The sequence below is a fragment of the Mercenaria mercenaria genome, unplaced genomic scaffold (genome assembly GCF_021730395.1).
Source record: "Mercenaria mercenaria strain notata unplaced genomic scaffold, MADL_Memer_1 contig_1961, whole genome shotgun sequence".
NCBI classification, from domain to species: Eukaryota; Metazoa; Mollusca; class Bivalvia; order Venerida; family Veneridae; genus Mercenaria; species Mercenaria mercenaria.
In genome coordinates, this window is record NW_026459984.1 from 15,571 (window position 1) to 33,873 (window position 18,303).

Genomic DNA, 18,303 nt, shown 5'->3' on the forward strand with positions numbered 1-18,303 from the left:
GAGGGGCACCTGGGTTCTGCCTCCGCCATTAAAGCTGGAAAGTCGCCGTATGACTTATCATGTGTCGGTGCGACGTTAAATAAAAAAATAATCTTATTTTTGTATGTCTGTAATATGTTTGGTATGTCTATAATATCTTTGGTATATAATATGCTTGGTATGTCTGTAATATGTTTGGTATGTCTATAATATCTTTGGTATATAATATGCTTGGTATGTCTATAATATATTTGTTGGTATGGATATGTCTATCATGTTTATGTAACCCTTTCATTACATGTAGAATAATTATTTGTTACAGAATTGTAACGATATACGGTACGGCGACAATTACTGGCATGATCACAACACTTTAAACATTGTTGGAAGAGATATAGTTCGCAACAAACGTGTATATGCCTACTGTTTTCAATGCTGTTACTACAATAAATGTAACAACCAATTCTGTTTGCCGATGAAAAGTGAGTATTCTTTGATGGAAAGTGAATTTTTTTCAATGATTTTGTTTCATTAACATTCGAAAAATACGCTACAGATTCAATAACACAAGTTCCTGATATAGTCATTTCCTTTTGTCCATCTTGGTTACAATTGCAGAAGGCACTTTTCGAGTTGCCACTGACTCGTTTTCTTCTTGATAAATCTGCAAACTTCAATTAAATTCGTCAAATATTTCATTTTACCAAATGAACACTTCCATTACCGAGCCGAACAACTTCAAACTAAAAAGAATGTATTCATGTAAACATATCTGTTACTTGATGATACGCTGAAAATGATTTTTCTGAACAAAACAGCGAACCCTCCATTTTTTACCTTGAAAATACTTGTTTTTTTTTTTTTTTTTTTTTTTTTTATTTAACGTACGCTCTGAACAATATGCTGTTAATGTTGTCGATACCATTTCACAATTTCGACACAATCTAATCATGCCATCATACAAATTTATTCCTTTTACCACATAACACATCTTTAAATATCTCAAAAGTTCATTAATATATATATATATATAGAATTTACAAAAAATAGATAGTATGTAACTGAAGTAAACAACACAGAACCAGTGGAAGATTATTTTGATGCATACCGTATTTTATAAGTTATTGTGTAAATAATGAGTTCAAACTGTCCATCGATAGATAAAAGCGCATCGTCCACAATTTCTTATCTCGCGAAACAATCTTCTGGAATTCTCTTATACAATGATGATGGAATTTTACAATCACCAGTTTATATAACAAAGTTAGCTTCACCAATAGATTTTCGTTTCTTAAAACCAGTGCATAACGCGACTTGCGAATCCAAAGACCTTTCAAAAAGTGACTTCAGCTAATGGATTTAGTTGATACGCTGTCAGAAATCGGATATCCCTCAGCTGGGTAAGACGAAATGGAACTCTTTTTTCATCGCAGATATCAATTTCTGGTAACTTTTCAGCGTGTCATCTAAAAATCTGTCGGAAGGCATTTTTCATTATAGCCCCAAAGATTGATTTAAGGTTGTTCTGCACGTTTGATAAACCGGAAGTGATGGCGTAACGTCATTTATCCGGATAACATAGAATAAAGCTTGGATTCGGTGTACGGAAATGAAAATCATTTTATGAATTAATAGCAACTCGTGAGTAAATTTATTACAATTGCGGCGTAACTATCTTTCTAAAGTTAAAATATGATATTAAAACATCTGACATAATAAATAATTCAAAATAGTGACATTTTATTTCACCATATTATAGGCCATATGTTTATTTACAACTGTGAGGAGTTTCATTAAAATCTACATTGTAGAAAAAACTCTATTCGCGAAAATGTTATGAAAATTGTGATTTTCCCATAGACTTCAATTATGAAAACAACCGTGATGTCCTAATTTTTCAAATCAGTATAGCAAAAAATCAAGCACACGACCATATCTTCATTTATTTGTTGAATTTTCTTAGTATATTCGGAAGTTTTGAAAACTCAGGGTTTAATCAAATTCTACTTTGCGGAAAACATTTTGATCCGAAAATGCAGAACTACCTTAGAAACTGAAAAAGCTGTAGTTCATTCTCGACCAAGCAATACTTATCATAGTTTTAAATGGATGGATGAAGATCTCCCACGAATTTTACCCATCGGAGAGAAACTTATCTATTTCCACTTCCCCTAACACCTCAACCGTTTCTCTATTTCTTAGTTTTGTTTCCTTTTCCTTGCATACAATCAAAATGTGCTTGTTATTGGATTTTTAAAGCAACCCGTCTGCTATATCATTCCACTTTAGTTTCTTTTTGTTGCGGTCCTACTTTGCGATGTATGACTCTCTGGTTGTGTTTGGAGTGCTCTGTGCTTCCGGAAAATCCACCCTAACATTTTATTTTAACAGTGTTACATCAAAACGACGATTACAGTTTTTTGTGGAGTTTTCAGACTAAAACACCTTTCCTGTTGGTTGATAGTTCTTATATTTGTCTCTATTTCTATATTTATCTCAGTAATTTTCTAACAATTCATCTATATGACGTACAAACTCAAACATATTGACTTTTCCTTAAACGAGCTGCTAGCACTAAATCTTCTCGATCTGAAATCTACGGGTTTTGTTTTAAAGGCCTAGATCTTGACAGTGCTCAAATGTTATTCTGACTTTGTTGTAGCAGCAGAGGTCAGACATTGCAAAGTATGGTTTCAATATACAAGGCCGCTAACTGATTAGGTAGACAATCAGCCTTGAAATCGCATTAGTACATGTAATCTTGTTAGAAGAGAACGTTCTGTATATGAAACGTTATCATTTTTAAAAAGCTTTTTAAGTTGGCACCCTTTTCTTACCTATAACACAACATTCGAATGACAGTGATAATTTGACAATATTTTTTCGTTAGTAAAACATGATATAATTTTGTTAGTCCAATCATTTTGCTTTGCTTACAAAAGTTAAAAATATTGTTCAGTTACACACAACTTTAGGAATATACTAAAATTTGACAGTAATTTTATTACTTCTGTAAATTCTAGTTTGTCGTTATTTTCAGTGACATTAAAAGAACCATGTGACCATTTGTATGATCAATTCAAATGACATTTGACTTGACTTCTTTTTACCAATGACCATTCATTCCAATTATACACATATTAAACACAAAAATGTCTGTTAAATTTTGCAATATTTCAAAAATGGAGTATCAGAACAGAACAGAACAGAACAGAAAATAATTTTATTGAGACTTGTACATCGTACATCGTACATAGTCACGTTCATACAATTTTAAAGAAAGTAACAAACATGTTATTAACAACTAGAAAAGAGAAAACAATACCTAGACATAAAATATATAATCAAATATAATGTAATTAACAAAGGAAATGAGAATACAATGACATGCGTTCTTTATAATGTATTATTAATAACCAAATCTCTTTTTTTATTGCCTCTTTGATATATTTACACACATTAATAAGCTCATCTTTGTTGGTCGAATTTAGTAGAGAATGGAACTTAAAAACTGATGGATTTACAAAATACTGTCGCTTAATAATTTTTTTCCGTATTTGTTGATAATATGGACAAATACTAATAAAATGAAATTCATCCTCTAAGTCTCGTTTATTACAACACAAACAATAACGTTCATTTCGTGGAATATTGTTACGTAAATATCTTCTTGTTTGGATTCTTAAAGGATGAGCAGAAAGTCTTAGTCTAACAAAATAAAATCTAAGACTTCGAGGTAGTACGTCTAAATAGCATCCGTAGTCATGACTTGTTTTAAATAGTCTATACATATCTAGGACGTACTGGACTATTATTAACACTTATATTCCATTCCTGTTTATACGTATCAATTATTCTTAATCGAAAATCATTATGAATTTATCAATATGAATAATAGAATGCATTATCAAACACATATGAAAATCCGTTATCATTTAGTAACTTCTTAACACTTGATACCCAGTTTATACAACCACTATTACAATCGTCTAATGCCATATTGTATATTGTTTTAAGAATAATGTTAATAGACCTTTCTAACGTAAACTTTATTACGAAACGGAATACTGAATCCGTAAAATTTTAGGCTAATTTGTGGTCTATGGGAGACAATTTCATCCAATAGTAATACAATAGTATCTCCCTTAGACCATTATTTGCAAATAACATTTACGGACTCAGTTATCCGTTTCTGATTTACGTTTACGTTAGAAATGTCTATTACTATATACAAGTTTAAACCAATATTTAATAATTCTTACATATCTAACAATATATAGAGAATATCTATCTAATTCTCCATACACTGCAGCATTACACGTATTTATTTTGACTTGTAATAGTCTTTTACAACACTTTAAATGTAAACGTTCTATCTCTTTAGATTTTGTATACCCCCATATTTCCGAAGCATTATTAAGTATCGAACCTACATTATAGGACCATTTTCATCATGGCGTAATCTCCCCCGTTTTCGAAAGACCATTAGTTTTGTTTTTGTTGTACTAACTTTTAAACCCCAATCACTGCAGTATAAATAAAGGTTGTCTAAATGCTCTTGGAGTTCTTCGGGCGATTTACCTAGAATGGCCATATCATCCGCAAACAATAGCATAATCAAAAAAAATATCATCAATATGCAGTCCAGAATGTATACTTTCTTGTAAAATAATTCTAAATCTTCTACAAACAGTGAGAACAATAGAGGCGACATTACCCCCAGTGACGTAAACCGATAGCGTAACTAAAGTAATCAGAATATGATGAGCATGATTTGACACAAAACTTAACATTTTGGTACATATCTTTTATTATCCTCAACACTTTACCTTGAATGCCAGTTTTATACATCTTTAACCACAAAGCATTGCGATAAATACTATCAAAACACTTAAACATGTCGACATATATAACATGTAATCTCTTATTTTCATTGATATATTTCTGAACAATTGACATAAGAATGTATAATGCATCGATCGTGGAACGACCTTTACTTCTGTGTCTTTAGTTTTTCAATTTCACTCATCTTATTTCTATATGAAAAACGTTTCTTTTTGCGTTTTATGCCCTTACAAAACTTTTTCTTTAAACATAAAGTATTTCTATTAACAGGGGTTTTATCCAAGTTAAATAATCGCAGAGCCTCTAAGTACGAGTTTCTAGCATTCACACACTCTGTATCAAACCATTCTGCATTTGGTACAGCAATTATCATCAAATATAGGTCTATTATTATAACCACATTGCCTAGAAAATAACGGGTGAGCAACACTGCGGATTACGTCTGAAAAACTTTCTAAAACATTATTAACTGATTGTTTGCTTGAATAATCTATGTCATTTACAATATTGTTAAACTCAGGCAATTTTGAAATTATACCTGAACGAAATTGTTCTTTAAGTGAATTATCCCATCTGTATTTTATATCAGTGCGTGTTTCATAATCAGGTGAGAAATTATTACAATACAGATGTTCCGTTACGGGAGTAAAATGTATGCTTACAACTGTCACCTAATCTGCCATTAACAATTCTTAGGCAAGTAGATTTACACATGTCTAACAGTTTTATACCTAGATTATTATGTACTCTGTCTACTGAGGCCCTGTCAAGGGTACTGCCTGGAATATAATCTGCATCATCGTATACACTATTTACATTATCATGTACTATAAAATCACATTTATTGCCAACTCTGCTATTTAGATCACCAGTTACATGAAAATCTAATATTGATAGTATGGGTCGGTTTGTCTGATGTTTCCTCTGTTCAAGCAATTCCTGAAGAGGTATTTTTAAATAATGTGCTTAAATTATCCATGATTAGAAAATGTAAATTAATCCGGATGAATGTTTGGTAAATATGTGTAAAATTACAGAAAACACACATCTTCTCTGATATAATTAAGCTTAGATATCTGGCTGTTGGAAGGCCTTGTTACATAATGCATTAATCTATTTGTAACTGATCTCTTTGCCATATGTTGCAACATATACAGCTGAAAAAAATGTGTAACATAAATGACAGTTTGGTTTGAATGATAAAACTACAGATTTTGATTGATTAATAGATATTATGTCTTTCGTCAGGTTATATAGTTTATTTTATAATATGATTATTAAAAGCAAAAAGGAGTCATTTTTCAATTTATATTTAGTTAGTCATATTCTGCGCTTTTATGAGCCTACAACATGCATTTTCCAATAGGTAGTTTTTATGATATAAAACGTATAACAGCTTTTGCCATTTTTAGCTCACCTGTCACAAAGTGACAAGGTGAGCTTCTGTGATCGCGCGACGTCCGTCGTCCGTGCGTGCGTCCGTGCGTGCGTCCGTAAACTTTGCTTGTGACCACTCTAGAGGTCATTTTTCATGGGATCTTTATGAAATGTGGTCCGATTGTTCACCTTGATGATATCTAGGTCAAGCTCGAAACTGGGTCACGTGCCGATAAAAACTAGGTCAGTAGGTCTAAAAATAGAAAAACCTTGTGACCTCTCTAGAAGCCACATATTTCACAAGATCTTCATGAAAATTGGCCAGAATGTTCACCTTGATGATATCTAGGTCAAGTTTGAAACTGGGTCACGGGCCTCAAAAACTAGGTCAGTAGGTCTAAAAATAGAAAAACCTTGTGACCTCTCTAGAGGCCATATGTTTCACAAGATCTTCATGAAAATTAGTCAGAACGTTTACCTTGATGATATCTAGGTCAAGTTCGAAACTGATCCACGTGCCGTCAAAAACTAGGTCAGTAGGTCAAATAATAGGAAAACCTTGTGACCTCTCTAAAGGCCATATTTTTCATGGGATCTGTATGAAATTTGGTCTGAATGTTCACCCGAATGATATCTAGGTCAAATTCGAAACTGGGTCACGTGCCTCAAAAACTAGGTCAGTAGGTCTAAAAATAGAAAAACCTTGTGACCTCTCTAGAGGCCATATATTTCATGAGATCTTCATGAAAATTGGTGAGAATGTTCACCTTGATGATATCTAGGTCAAGTTTGAAAGTGGGTCACGTGCCGTCAAAACTAGGTCAGTAGGTCAAATAATAGAAAAACCTTGTGACCTCTCTAGAGGCCATATTTTTCATGGGATCTGTATGAAAGTTGGTCTGAATGTTCATCTTGATGATATCTAGGAAAAGTTCGAAAGTTGGTCACGTGCGGTCAAAAACTAGGTCAGTAGGTCAAATAATAGAAAAACCTTGTGACCTCTCTAAAGGCCATATTTTTCATGGGAACTGTATGAAAGTTGGTCTGAATGTTCACCTTAATGATATCTAGGACAAGTTCGAAACAGGGTCATGTGCGGTCAAAAACTAGGTCAGTAGGTCTAAAAATATAAAAACCTTGTGACCTCTCTAGAGGCCATACTTGTGAATGGATCTCCATAAAAATTGGTCAGAATGTTCATCTTGATGCTGTCTAGGATAAGTTCGAAAGTGGGTCACGTGCTGTCAAAAAGCAGGTAAGTAGGTCAAATAATAAAAAAACGTTGTGACCTCTGTAGAGGCCATTTTTTCATGGGATCTGTATGAAAGTTGGTCTGAATGTTTATCTTGATGATATATAAGTCCGGTTTGAAACTGGGTCAACTGCGATCAAAAACTAGGTCAGTAGGTCTTGAAAAAGAAAAACCTTGTGACCTCTCTAGAGGCCATACCTTTGAATAGATCTTCATGAAAATTGATCAGAATGTTCACCTTGATAATATCTAGGTCAAGTTTGAAACTGGGTCACGTGCCTTAAAAACTAGGTTAGTAGGTCAAATAATAGAAAAACCTTGTGACCTCTCTAGAGGCCATACATTTCATGGGATCTGTATGAAATTTAGTCTGAGTGTTCATCTTGATGATATCTAGGTCAAATTTGAAACTGGGTCAACTGCGGTCAAAAACTAGGTCAGTAGGTCTAAAATTAGAAAAATCTTTTGACTTCTCTAGAGGCATATTTTTCAATGGATCTTCATGAAAATTGATCCGAATGTTCATCTTGATGATATCTAGATCAGTTTCGAAACTGGGTCACGTGCGGTCAAAAACTAGGCCAGTAGATATAAAAATAGAAAACCCTTGTGACCTCTCTAGAGGCCATATTTTTCATGAGATCTTCATGAAAATTAGTGAGAAAGTTCAAAACAGGGTTACGTACCTTCGAAAAGTAGGTCAATAGGTCAAATAATAGAAAAACCTTGTGACCTCTCTAGAGACCATATTTTTCAATGGATCTTCATGAAAATTAGTCAGAATTTTTATCTTGATAATATCTAGGTCAAGTTCAAAACTGGGTCACATGAGCTCAAAAACTAGGTCACTATGTCAAATAATAGAAAAAACGACGTCATACTCAAAACTGGGTCATGTGGGAAGAGGTGAGCGATTCAGGACCATCATGGTCCTCTTGTTAATAATGTAATAGTATTCAGTGTATGAATTTTGTTACAAAGTTAAATACTAGTACTGGAATACTCTTTGACTTAAGTTATTAAGCCTAATTAATTTTAAAGCTCAACAGGCCTAAGTCGTCTTGGAATTCTCATTTCCAGATAGTCTGGTATGAGCGTGCAATGATTATATCTTTGACTTCTTTTTAAAGAGTCTGTACTTGCTGGGTGACACAGAGAGCATTTGATTTCCACGGCACCCACAAAGTTCCCGTCGTTACCGTATATAAGTCAATCAGGACTGCATCCTAATTCAATAAATAATCCTGATTTTTCAAGTTTGTATGAATTGTTCATTTCTTTACAGTATGCATCAAATGCTTCATTTTCATGATTTTTCCCTAACGCAACGCTTTTACGTCAGGTTAGCCTTTCCCCATAACAGTGTCTTTAGAAGGTGATATCTACCTCTAGGGGTCCTTGTTGAAACAACTTCCTTAGCAACCGATGCTGTATTTCTTAGGCTTCGGCTTGCATGCCACTGTTAAGAATTTATCTGCTCACGGGTGTTGGGAGTTTCATAGGTTTTTGTTTCTGTACAAGTTGATTTGAACAATTTTATAGCAGAGTCGGTCATTTTCTTTAGTTTTAATTTGTCTACATCATAGTCACTGTATTTTATCTCGAGTACCTGCTGCATCATACTTACAGTGCTACTGTTTGGTAGACTTGCTATGAAACATACATGTAGCAGTGGATCTAAAATGTAATTGTTTAACTGCTCAAGTTCATTTATATATCCTTGATCAATATTAATGCCACTGTTTAAGGAAACTGTACTAGACTCCTTCTCAATATTCTTCTTCATGCCCATTTTGATTTATAGTCCACAAACTAGCAGGTTTTAGTCCAATTAAGCTCTTGCCAAAAATTTATATCCCAAGTCTCTTTGAAAACGTGTTTAAGTCCTCATCGCGACACTGCCACCATTGTTATTAATTTCCTGGTATGATCTATTAAACAAGTTTGTTATATACAAGACGAAAACCTTTAACTCCATTTTATATCTTAAATCTACACTGAAATTCTGTTGGAACGAATATTATATATACAGGACAATTGTTGTTATATGATAAGTTCCGTTTCTTTTACTTATTTGTGACTTCTTAACATCGAAAAAAAGCACAGAAAACATGAAAACTTTGTTTATACGAGTTCAAAATGTTGAAAACTGTTTTTAATTATGGTATCCTGCACCATAAAGTTTAGTTATAGCTTTGTCTACCCTTACCTATTATCTTTTGTCAACTAGGGGCCTAAGCCCCTAAAGATTTATTGAGCTATATGTTGTTATACACACTGACTATAGCTTACTCAATAATTCTACACAAAGTAGCAGATTTTCTCTGCATTAAATACTCTACGGGCAAAAAAATAAGACAATATCTAAAATCGTTCCAAAATTACGACAATAGGTATATAGATGGAGATCGATATAGATTTGAAAATATAATCATATACACACCAAACTGTCCAAAACGGACAAATGTCCAAACTCAACTCATTTCTCAATTTGATAATCATGTTTCATAGGTCAGATTTTTTAAATATCCCAGTAGCTGTCAAATTGAACAGACAAAAGAATAAGAAAAAGTATTACTGATACTGCTGAATTCAATGAGGAAGCACAGCCCGATGTCCTATGGGAATTGATAAAAGGAAATATAAGGAATACTTCGATACGATACTCGACTAATAAGAAGAAAAAAAATAAAGAACAAGAGCTTAAACTTATAACAGAAATTAAAGATTTAGAAATTAAACTACAAAATCAGGACATAGATATAAAAGAAATAAAAGAAAGCTTACAAGATAAACAAGAACAATTAAACAACCTGTACGATAAAAAAGTGAATGGCATTATAAACAGATCTAAAGCACTAAATATTGAAGGCAATGAAAAAAATACTAAGTACTTCGCAAAACTAGAAAAAAGAAATGCAGAAAAAAAGAATATAACAAAATTAATAATCGATGGACAAGAAATAAATGATAAAAAAGAAATATTAAACGAAGAAGTTAAATTTTATAAAAACTTATATAGAAAACGACAGCTGAAATCGTCCACAACAAAATTTTTGGATGAATCTATTAGGAAATTATCTGATGAAGAAAAATGTATATGTGAAGGAAAACTTACAGATAAGGAATTTACTAAAGCCCTTTTTGACATGAAAAACAATAAAAGTCCAGGCTCTGACGGTCTTACAACAGAATTTTATAAAATGTTTTGGAAAGACATTAAGGTATACTTCATAAACGCTTTTAATTATTCGTACGAGAAGGGAAAAATGTCAGACCTGCAAAAAACAAAGTATTTTAACATTATTACCCAAATCTGGAAAAGACAAAACTTCACTAGCGAATTGGCGACCAATTAGTTTACTTAATGTTGACTATAAAATTGCAACAAAAACTATCTCTAATCGACTTAAAAATGTTTTACCACATATTATAAGTTATGAGCAAACAGGGATGTCCTCTTTCTTCTTCGCTGTTTATCGTTTGCATGGAATTATTAACTAATACTATAAGAAAAGATGAACACATCAAAGGAATCAATATAGGGAATACTGAAATAAAGCAAACACTTTTTGCAGATGATGCAACTTATCTTAACAACGGTAATAAAGAATCGTTTGAGAGATTAATAGATTTTATAACCGATTTTGGCAATGTTTCTGGACTTACTCTAAATATAAAAAAAACAATAGTACTTAGAGTAGGATCATTAAAAACCTCAGATGTGAAATACGCAACAACAAAAAATTTCATTTGGACATCAAAAAGCGCAAAAACCCTTGGTATGACATTTTATAATGACAGGGAATCAAATATAAAATTAAACTTTGAGCCGAAATTAGAAGAATTCAAAAATTGTTTAAAACAATGGCAACACCGAAAACTCAGTCTTTTAGGTAAAGTGACGGTAGTAAAAACGTTTGCTCTGCCAAAACTCATATATCCCTTTACTGTCTTGCCGAATCCATCAGAAAACATTATAACAGATATTATCCGAACGGTCTTCAGTTTTATATGGGATAATAAATCTGAGAAAATAAAACGTAAGGTTTTAACTAAGGACTATGAACTAGGAGGGTTAAAACTAACAGATATTAGGTTGTTTCTGCATTCCATAAAAGCCTGTTGGGTAAAACGACTTATATGTGACGAGAACAAAGGTCCCTGGAAACTATTCTACGTAAATGCTCTTGAAAAGTTTGGTCAATTAGTTTTTGAATGTAACTTAAATAAAGATGACACAGATCTAATCTGCAATAAAAATGTATTCTTAAAAGATATTCTAATTGCTTGGTTTAAGATTAGTCACGAATACAACCAAATAAGAGAAGATATAAACCATGTTATATGGCATAACTCGGAAATACGAATGCAAAACAAAACAGTTTTCTGGAATAATTGGTATAATAAAAATATAAAATATATAGACCAGTTGTTCGACTTTCGGCAAAAATGTTTTTACGGATTTAATGAAGCGAAACAAATTTTAGATTTAGAAGAACATAATTACCTTAACTATTTTAGATTAATAAAGAGTATTCCAAAAAGCAGCATAAAATATATGACTCAAAATTTCTTTAATAATAATAGGGACAATACATTAATTAATAAAATAAAAAATATTGATAAACCTAATCAATTACTATATAAAACTAGAAAATGCTTTTATAGAAAAGCGCATGTCTCCCCCAATGCAAAGTCCTATAGGCAAAAAGTCAATAGGGGTCAGGAGCGAAAGTCAAAGAGACACTGATGGTTGGCTGCAATAGGGATCATCTACTTGGCATGTCCAGTCATCCCGCTAAATTTAAAGACTCGTGGCCTAGTGGTGCTCAAGTCACTGTTCAGGCTCCTGTGACCTTGACCTTTGATCAAGTGACCTCAAAGTAAATAGGGTCATCTACTCTGCTTGTCCAATCATCCTATTAAGTTTCAACATTCTAGATCAAGTGGTTCTCAAGATATTTCCAAAAAATGATTTTACATGAACAGGCCCCTGTGACCTTGACCTTTAATAGACTGACCCCAAAATCAATAGGGGTCATCTACTCTGCATGTTCAATCATCCTATGAAGTTTCAACATTCTGGGTCAAGTGGTTCTCAAGTTATTGATTGGAACTGGTTATCAATGTTCAGGCCCCTGTGACTTTGACCTTTAACGGATTGATCCCAAAAACAATAGGGGTCATTTACTCTGCATGAACAATCATCCTATGAAGTTTCAACATTCTAGGTCGAGAGGTTCTCAAGTTATCGATTGGAAATGGTTTTCCATGTTCAGGCCCCTGTGACCTTGACCTTTGACGGAGTAATCCAAAAATCAATAGGGGTCGTCTACTCTTCATGACCAATCATTCTATGAAGTTTCAACATTCTGGGTCAAGTGGTTCTCTAGTTATTGATCGGAAATGGTTTTCAATATTCAGGCCCCTGTGACCTTGACCTTTGACGGAGTAACCCCAAAATCAATAGGAGTCATCTACTCTTCATGACCTATCATCCTATGAAGTTTCAACATTCTGGGTCAAGTGGTTCTCTAATTATTGATCGGAAATGGTTTTCAATGTTCAGATCCCTGTGTCCTTGACCTTTGACGGAGAGACCCCAAAATAGGGGTTGTCTACTCCAGCAGCCCTACAACCCTATGAAGTTTGAAGGTTCTAGGTCAAATAATTCTCCAGTTATTGCTCGGAAATGAAGTGTGACATACGGACGGACGGACGGACGTTCTAACGAAACGGTCTTTATGTGACTCCCCCATTGTTCTCTCTGTTGTTCTAACAGTCACATAAAAAGAAAAATAGTCATATAAACAGAACGGAATGAATGACATCAAAGAGAAAGTACCGTTATGCAGTCACTTAACCATCATTTCGCGGGCACGGACGGACGGAAGGACGGACGGACAGCGCAAAAAAATATGTCTCCCCCAGAGGGGGGAGACATAATTCAAATAAAATGTTTGCCCATTGAAGACATAAAAGCAAAAACCAAATGGAAAGATGTTTTTGAAAATCGTGACATTAACTGGAAGCGTATATATACAGTACCGCTTACAACTACTATTGATACAACACTTCGGAGTTTTCAGTATAGATTCTTAATGCGTTTGTTACCAACAAACAAATATTTATATACATGTAAACTGGTCTCCAGTAATCTATGTGATTTCTGCAATATGAATATTGAAACAACAGAGCATCTGTTTTGGGAGCGCCAGCACGTGCCGGCTTTATGGAATAGACTTAACATTTTTTCGAAACTAAAAATATCCCCTATACGGTCAATTTTGAAGATGTTTGTTTTGGCTGTATAGGAAATACTAAAATAAAAAGTGCAATAAATTTTGTTATTAAATTATGCAAGTTTTTCATGTTTAGAATGAAATATAGGATTATAATTCCAATTTTTAAACAGTTTCTTGACTATTTATATTTGCGTATATCCCTGGAAAAAGAAATAGCTTTTAATGAAAGACAGATTAGGTAAACATGAATCCAAATGGTCTTTTTTAACTGAAATTTAGCCACCCCAAAATTGCATTCTTTCTTAACATAAATCGAATACAGATTTTCAATTTAAATGGAAACGATCCTTCCCCTCCCCCTTTTTTTTTCTTCTCTTGTTTATCCCCTTCCATTTTCATCAATCAGCATCACATCTTTCATTTAAAAAAAAATCCTTCTACATACATATGTAATATTATATTTGAATCGATACATATTTGATAAACATGATTGAATAACTGAAACTTATATTTATTCATTGTGTTGTTTGCATTTTATTGCATTGCTTTTGTATACTGGATGATAGCCTGTGTATGTTGTTGTTTCATGTATGTAAAGGAATAAACGGGGTAAACCCATATGGGGCCTCAAAAAAAATTGAACAGACAAACAGGACATTCTGTTGAAATTATACTGAAATGCATACTTTTGTAAATATTTTTATCTTACAGGGAGATAATTATACATAGATTTCTTGAAGGAAACATGAGTCTCAAGCCGCCCCCATATCAATTTCTTACAAAATAAGTGAAAAGTGAAAAATATCATAAAATGTTACTTACATATGTTATTGTGTTTTTCATTTCATTTCTCTTACATCTCGTCTGTCCAGTATCTGTCTGGTATACACCAATGCTATAACGTAATATAATTACACTAAATGTCTTTTCCTTGTGTAAACGATGATTTCTTTTCAGCACCTGGCAGCTGGGGATCCTGGACGTCGTGGTCCTCATGTGACGTCACGTGCGGAAGCGGAACAAAAAGCCGTCACAGGGCGTGCAATAGCCCACCTCCATCAGACCCGAGACTTTACTGCGCCGGAAACAATACGGAAACAAAACCATGTCAAGAAAAGCTTTGTCCAGGTAATCGCGGGTTCCTTGTATGTTACACTAGTGCTTTAAACTTTTATCTGGAATGCAAACATTTGCTATTTATTCTTAACGATGTAGCATAAAACTTCCATATATTGTTAAATATGAATGAATAATTAACATCTTATTATCTTTTCTGATGACCTTTACCACAGACTATCATACCTTTCTATTTTCTGTCTTATGTTCAACTTAATAAAGTGCAAATTAAATCGTATTCTTGCAAGAAATTGAAAAGTCTCATTCAAAAATCTACTAAATATTTTTTCTTTCACGTTATTACAAGCATGACATTCATTTTTGCATATCATTTAACATTTTCGTAAACAAGAATCCAAGAATAATAATTTTACACACGATCTATTTCGAATAAAAACGTGTTGGCTTGCTTCCAAAATTTATATGAATTCTGTAAGGTATCAATTAAAAAAACGCACCGATTCTTTTTCTTCCCAAAATCGTCGATATGATTCTTAAAAATTAGCAATCGAACAATTTACATGTGATTTAATATTCACGGTTATTGTTGAAAATCGGACAGTCTTCCTTTTGCTTATGCTGTATACAACAGGAGGAATAAGCGAGTAAGTATATGGGTTCATATTCTTCAGAGGCTACCTGAGGGCGTAGTCACATATATATTCGTCACTTCAAAAATCCTCTCATATGTTATAGATATATAATAGAAAAAGAGTACATTGTCATGATTTACGTCACGGTCGAGATATAAATTTGAGGGGTTTTACAAGAAATATCAATCGATTGACTGAGATTAATATCTATTGTATGCCCAAAATTTATACGCCGACCATGATGTAATTATGAAAATGTATGAGTTTCCAACTGTTTTATCGCATGTCAAGTTTTAGATAAAAACGATTGACAAATTGACGAATGGTACATGTAATTATATTTTCCCCTTGTTTGAATTTGTTTTCTCCATCTTAACCCCAGAACCCCAGAAAAAATGTTATAGTTTATCAAGATTATTTCACAGGCACATTATTTTTACTTCAAGGGCACGGGTGTTCAGGCCAAAGAAAACAAGTTTTGAATATGGTTTCATCTCCAACCTACTTTTAAACCTAAAATTAAATCTGTAAAAATCAATATCATCATCGTATTGGCATTCCTTTGGTATTTCGCAGGAAGTTTGCAGCAACTTTTTCTTCTCGGGGACTTCGTAGCCGCTTGTTCGCCGGAAATCTTATTTGCATGTGAAAACTGAACACCAAACAAACATTCCGCGATCGTTGTATCTATTTTATCAAAAGTTTTCGCGAAATTTTTGCATGATATTCATGGCGTTATCGCAACAAGTGTTCGCGACAAACCATTTTTATCATAATGGGAAATCGTATTACCATGCGGTAATATATTATGCCAGATTTATTTTGCATGCATCCTTTTCATGATAAACACGTTTAAAGTTGATTTCATACAGAAGCAGCCACTTAGGGAGCTGATTTATCCTCTGCCAATAGACACAGAGAGATCTGACAAGAGGAAAAGAGTAAAGTAAAGTCTCTAGAAGAGAGAGATAAAGAGAAAGAGAAAGAGAGAGAGAGAGAGAGAGAGAGAGATCTTTTAAATAAGGTGTGCCCGATTGACTTAACTCTTTTTGGCATCTTGGCTTTTTAATTGAGATCAGAAGTCTTCAGTGCCTTGATAGAGATCCGAAATGATTGACAGTCAAACGTACTACTTCTAGACCACAGGGGCGCCTTTTTAATAACTGCTGGCTTGGTATTTATATGCTTTCATATAAATGTACCTTAGGTAACCCTTTACTAGGATTGTTGAAATTATCCATTTGATAGAAAAGCAACCATAGAAACTGCCTTTAAATTACTGGCACATATTTTTTTGTTTTTTTTTTTTGGATAACGCTATGCCTAGGTTATTCCATTAACTAAAAGTAGAACAATTTCCATAGAATTCTCCACCTGAACGGTTGTTTCAATTATGAAATCATTTTACAAACCCATATTTTTTGTCAGAAACATAACATCGATGCGGGGGTGGGTCTAGTTTTTCCTGTATTGCTGCACGGAAAACTTTTAAAATCTTATCCTCTAAACTTCTGACAAGATTTCAAAGTAAATTGTCAGAAAGGTGTTTCGTTATACCTTATTTAAACTGTGAAATTCTAGTAAGCCTTATAGGTCCATCATGGTCCTCTTGTTAACATTACTGACTAGTTGTTTCTGCCTGAAATCGCTGAAGTGTAATGTGTAGTTCTACTTTTGCGTCGGCAACATATTTAACATCTGCATTTGGGTTTTTCGTACCGGTAATAGTAATATGAATACTATAAATTGAATATTGACGTTGCTGCTTGATTATATAACATATATATGCATAGCTTCTTCCAGCAAAATGTCCCTTGGCATCTGTACAAAAAACTCAGTCCATTGAACACCTGATGTTTTTAAATGTTTTTAAAACTTTTGGCATGAAATTCGGTAAAACGATGGCGGTCTGGAAACATGTGATATTTCAGTTCATTGAAATGGTTGAACATGAACTGAATCCATGTACAGAAAATTGTACTAGTATAATTTTCAGAAACACTGAGAAGATGGCTCATGGTTTACAACCCAAATCCTCGTCCTAATCTCACCAAAGTGAGGAATAACTGTTCTACTGGTGGTATCTTGCGTTTTTCTTTGATTGTACTTTTAGTGGGTATTTTGCTTGACCAGTATTTCAAATCGTTCACACTCTCTCCAAGGAAGCTAAAGTTCAACAGAGCCATAAACTGAACATATGTTAGACCTGTGAAATACTTTTTTTTTTGTCATTTCCTTTTATTTCTTCTAAACTTAATGTTCCATAGGTTGGCTTCTTTGGTGTTTATGCATCTTTTGGTTTCCCCAGTTCATTCTTTAGTATTATATTTTCAGTTTTTCAACCAAGTAAATTATTGTCATACAAAGTCTGTGTAGCTGATTCTGTCGTATTATTTGTCGGTTCTTGGCTATCACAGTTACAGTGTACTGTAGTTGGCGTGGCAGTAAACGTGTATGCTGTCTCGCACTGGTCTTGAACATCCTTGAAAATTTAAATAACACCTGTTGATTTTTTTTCATAATTCAAGGAAGAATTTGGAGAGATTTTAAATGCTTAATTTACATTATGATGAGTTATGATAATGCTATGAAAATGTTTTAAAGTCTTTAAAGTCTTTCGGAAATACATAAATTTATATTTATATTTATATTTCACTTTATAACTTTTACATTTTCTGATTGCTTTACAAAGCTATACAGCACAAATCATTTAAAAGTAAAGTTGAACCTGCTTTCGTGGACACCGGTATTAAGCTGCGACTTTTCGATTACTGCTCATGCACAGACTCAATCAAACCGAGTCTGCAATTTTCACTGTTTGACTTGTTCTCGGTTCTTCCGAGGGATCTACTTTCGAGATTTTATTGTCTTTAGTAGCTTTTCAGCTAATTTC

The 18,303-nt window shown here is 33.4% G+C and overlaps 1 protein-coding gene across 1 annotated transcript in view; it reads left to right on the top strand.

The window, feature by feature from the left end:
- The window catches only part of LOC128552032 (SCO-spondin-like), a gene marked incomplete at both ends in the record, with an annotated part of 64,380 nt that overhangs the window by 13,316 nt on the left and 32,761 nt on the right, over positions 1 to 18,303 (top strand). The window contains 2 exon segments of the mRNA XM_053533030.1: positions 302 to 461; positions 14,659 to 14,829. Of these exon segments, the coding sequence (XP_053389005.1) occupies positions 302 to 461; positions 14,659 to 14,829 (331 nt within the window).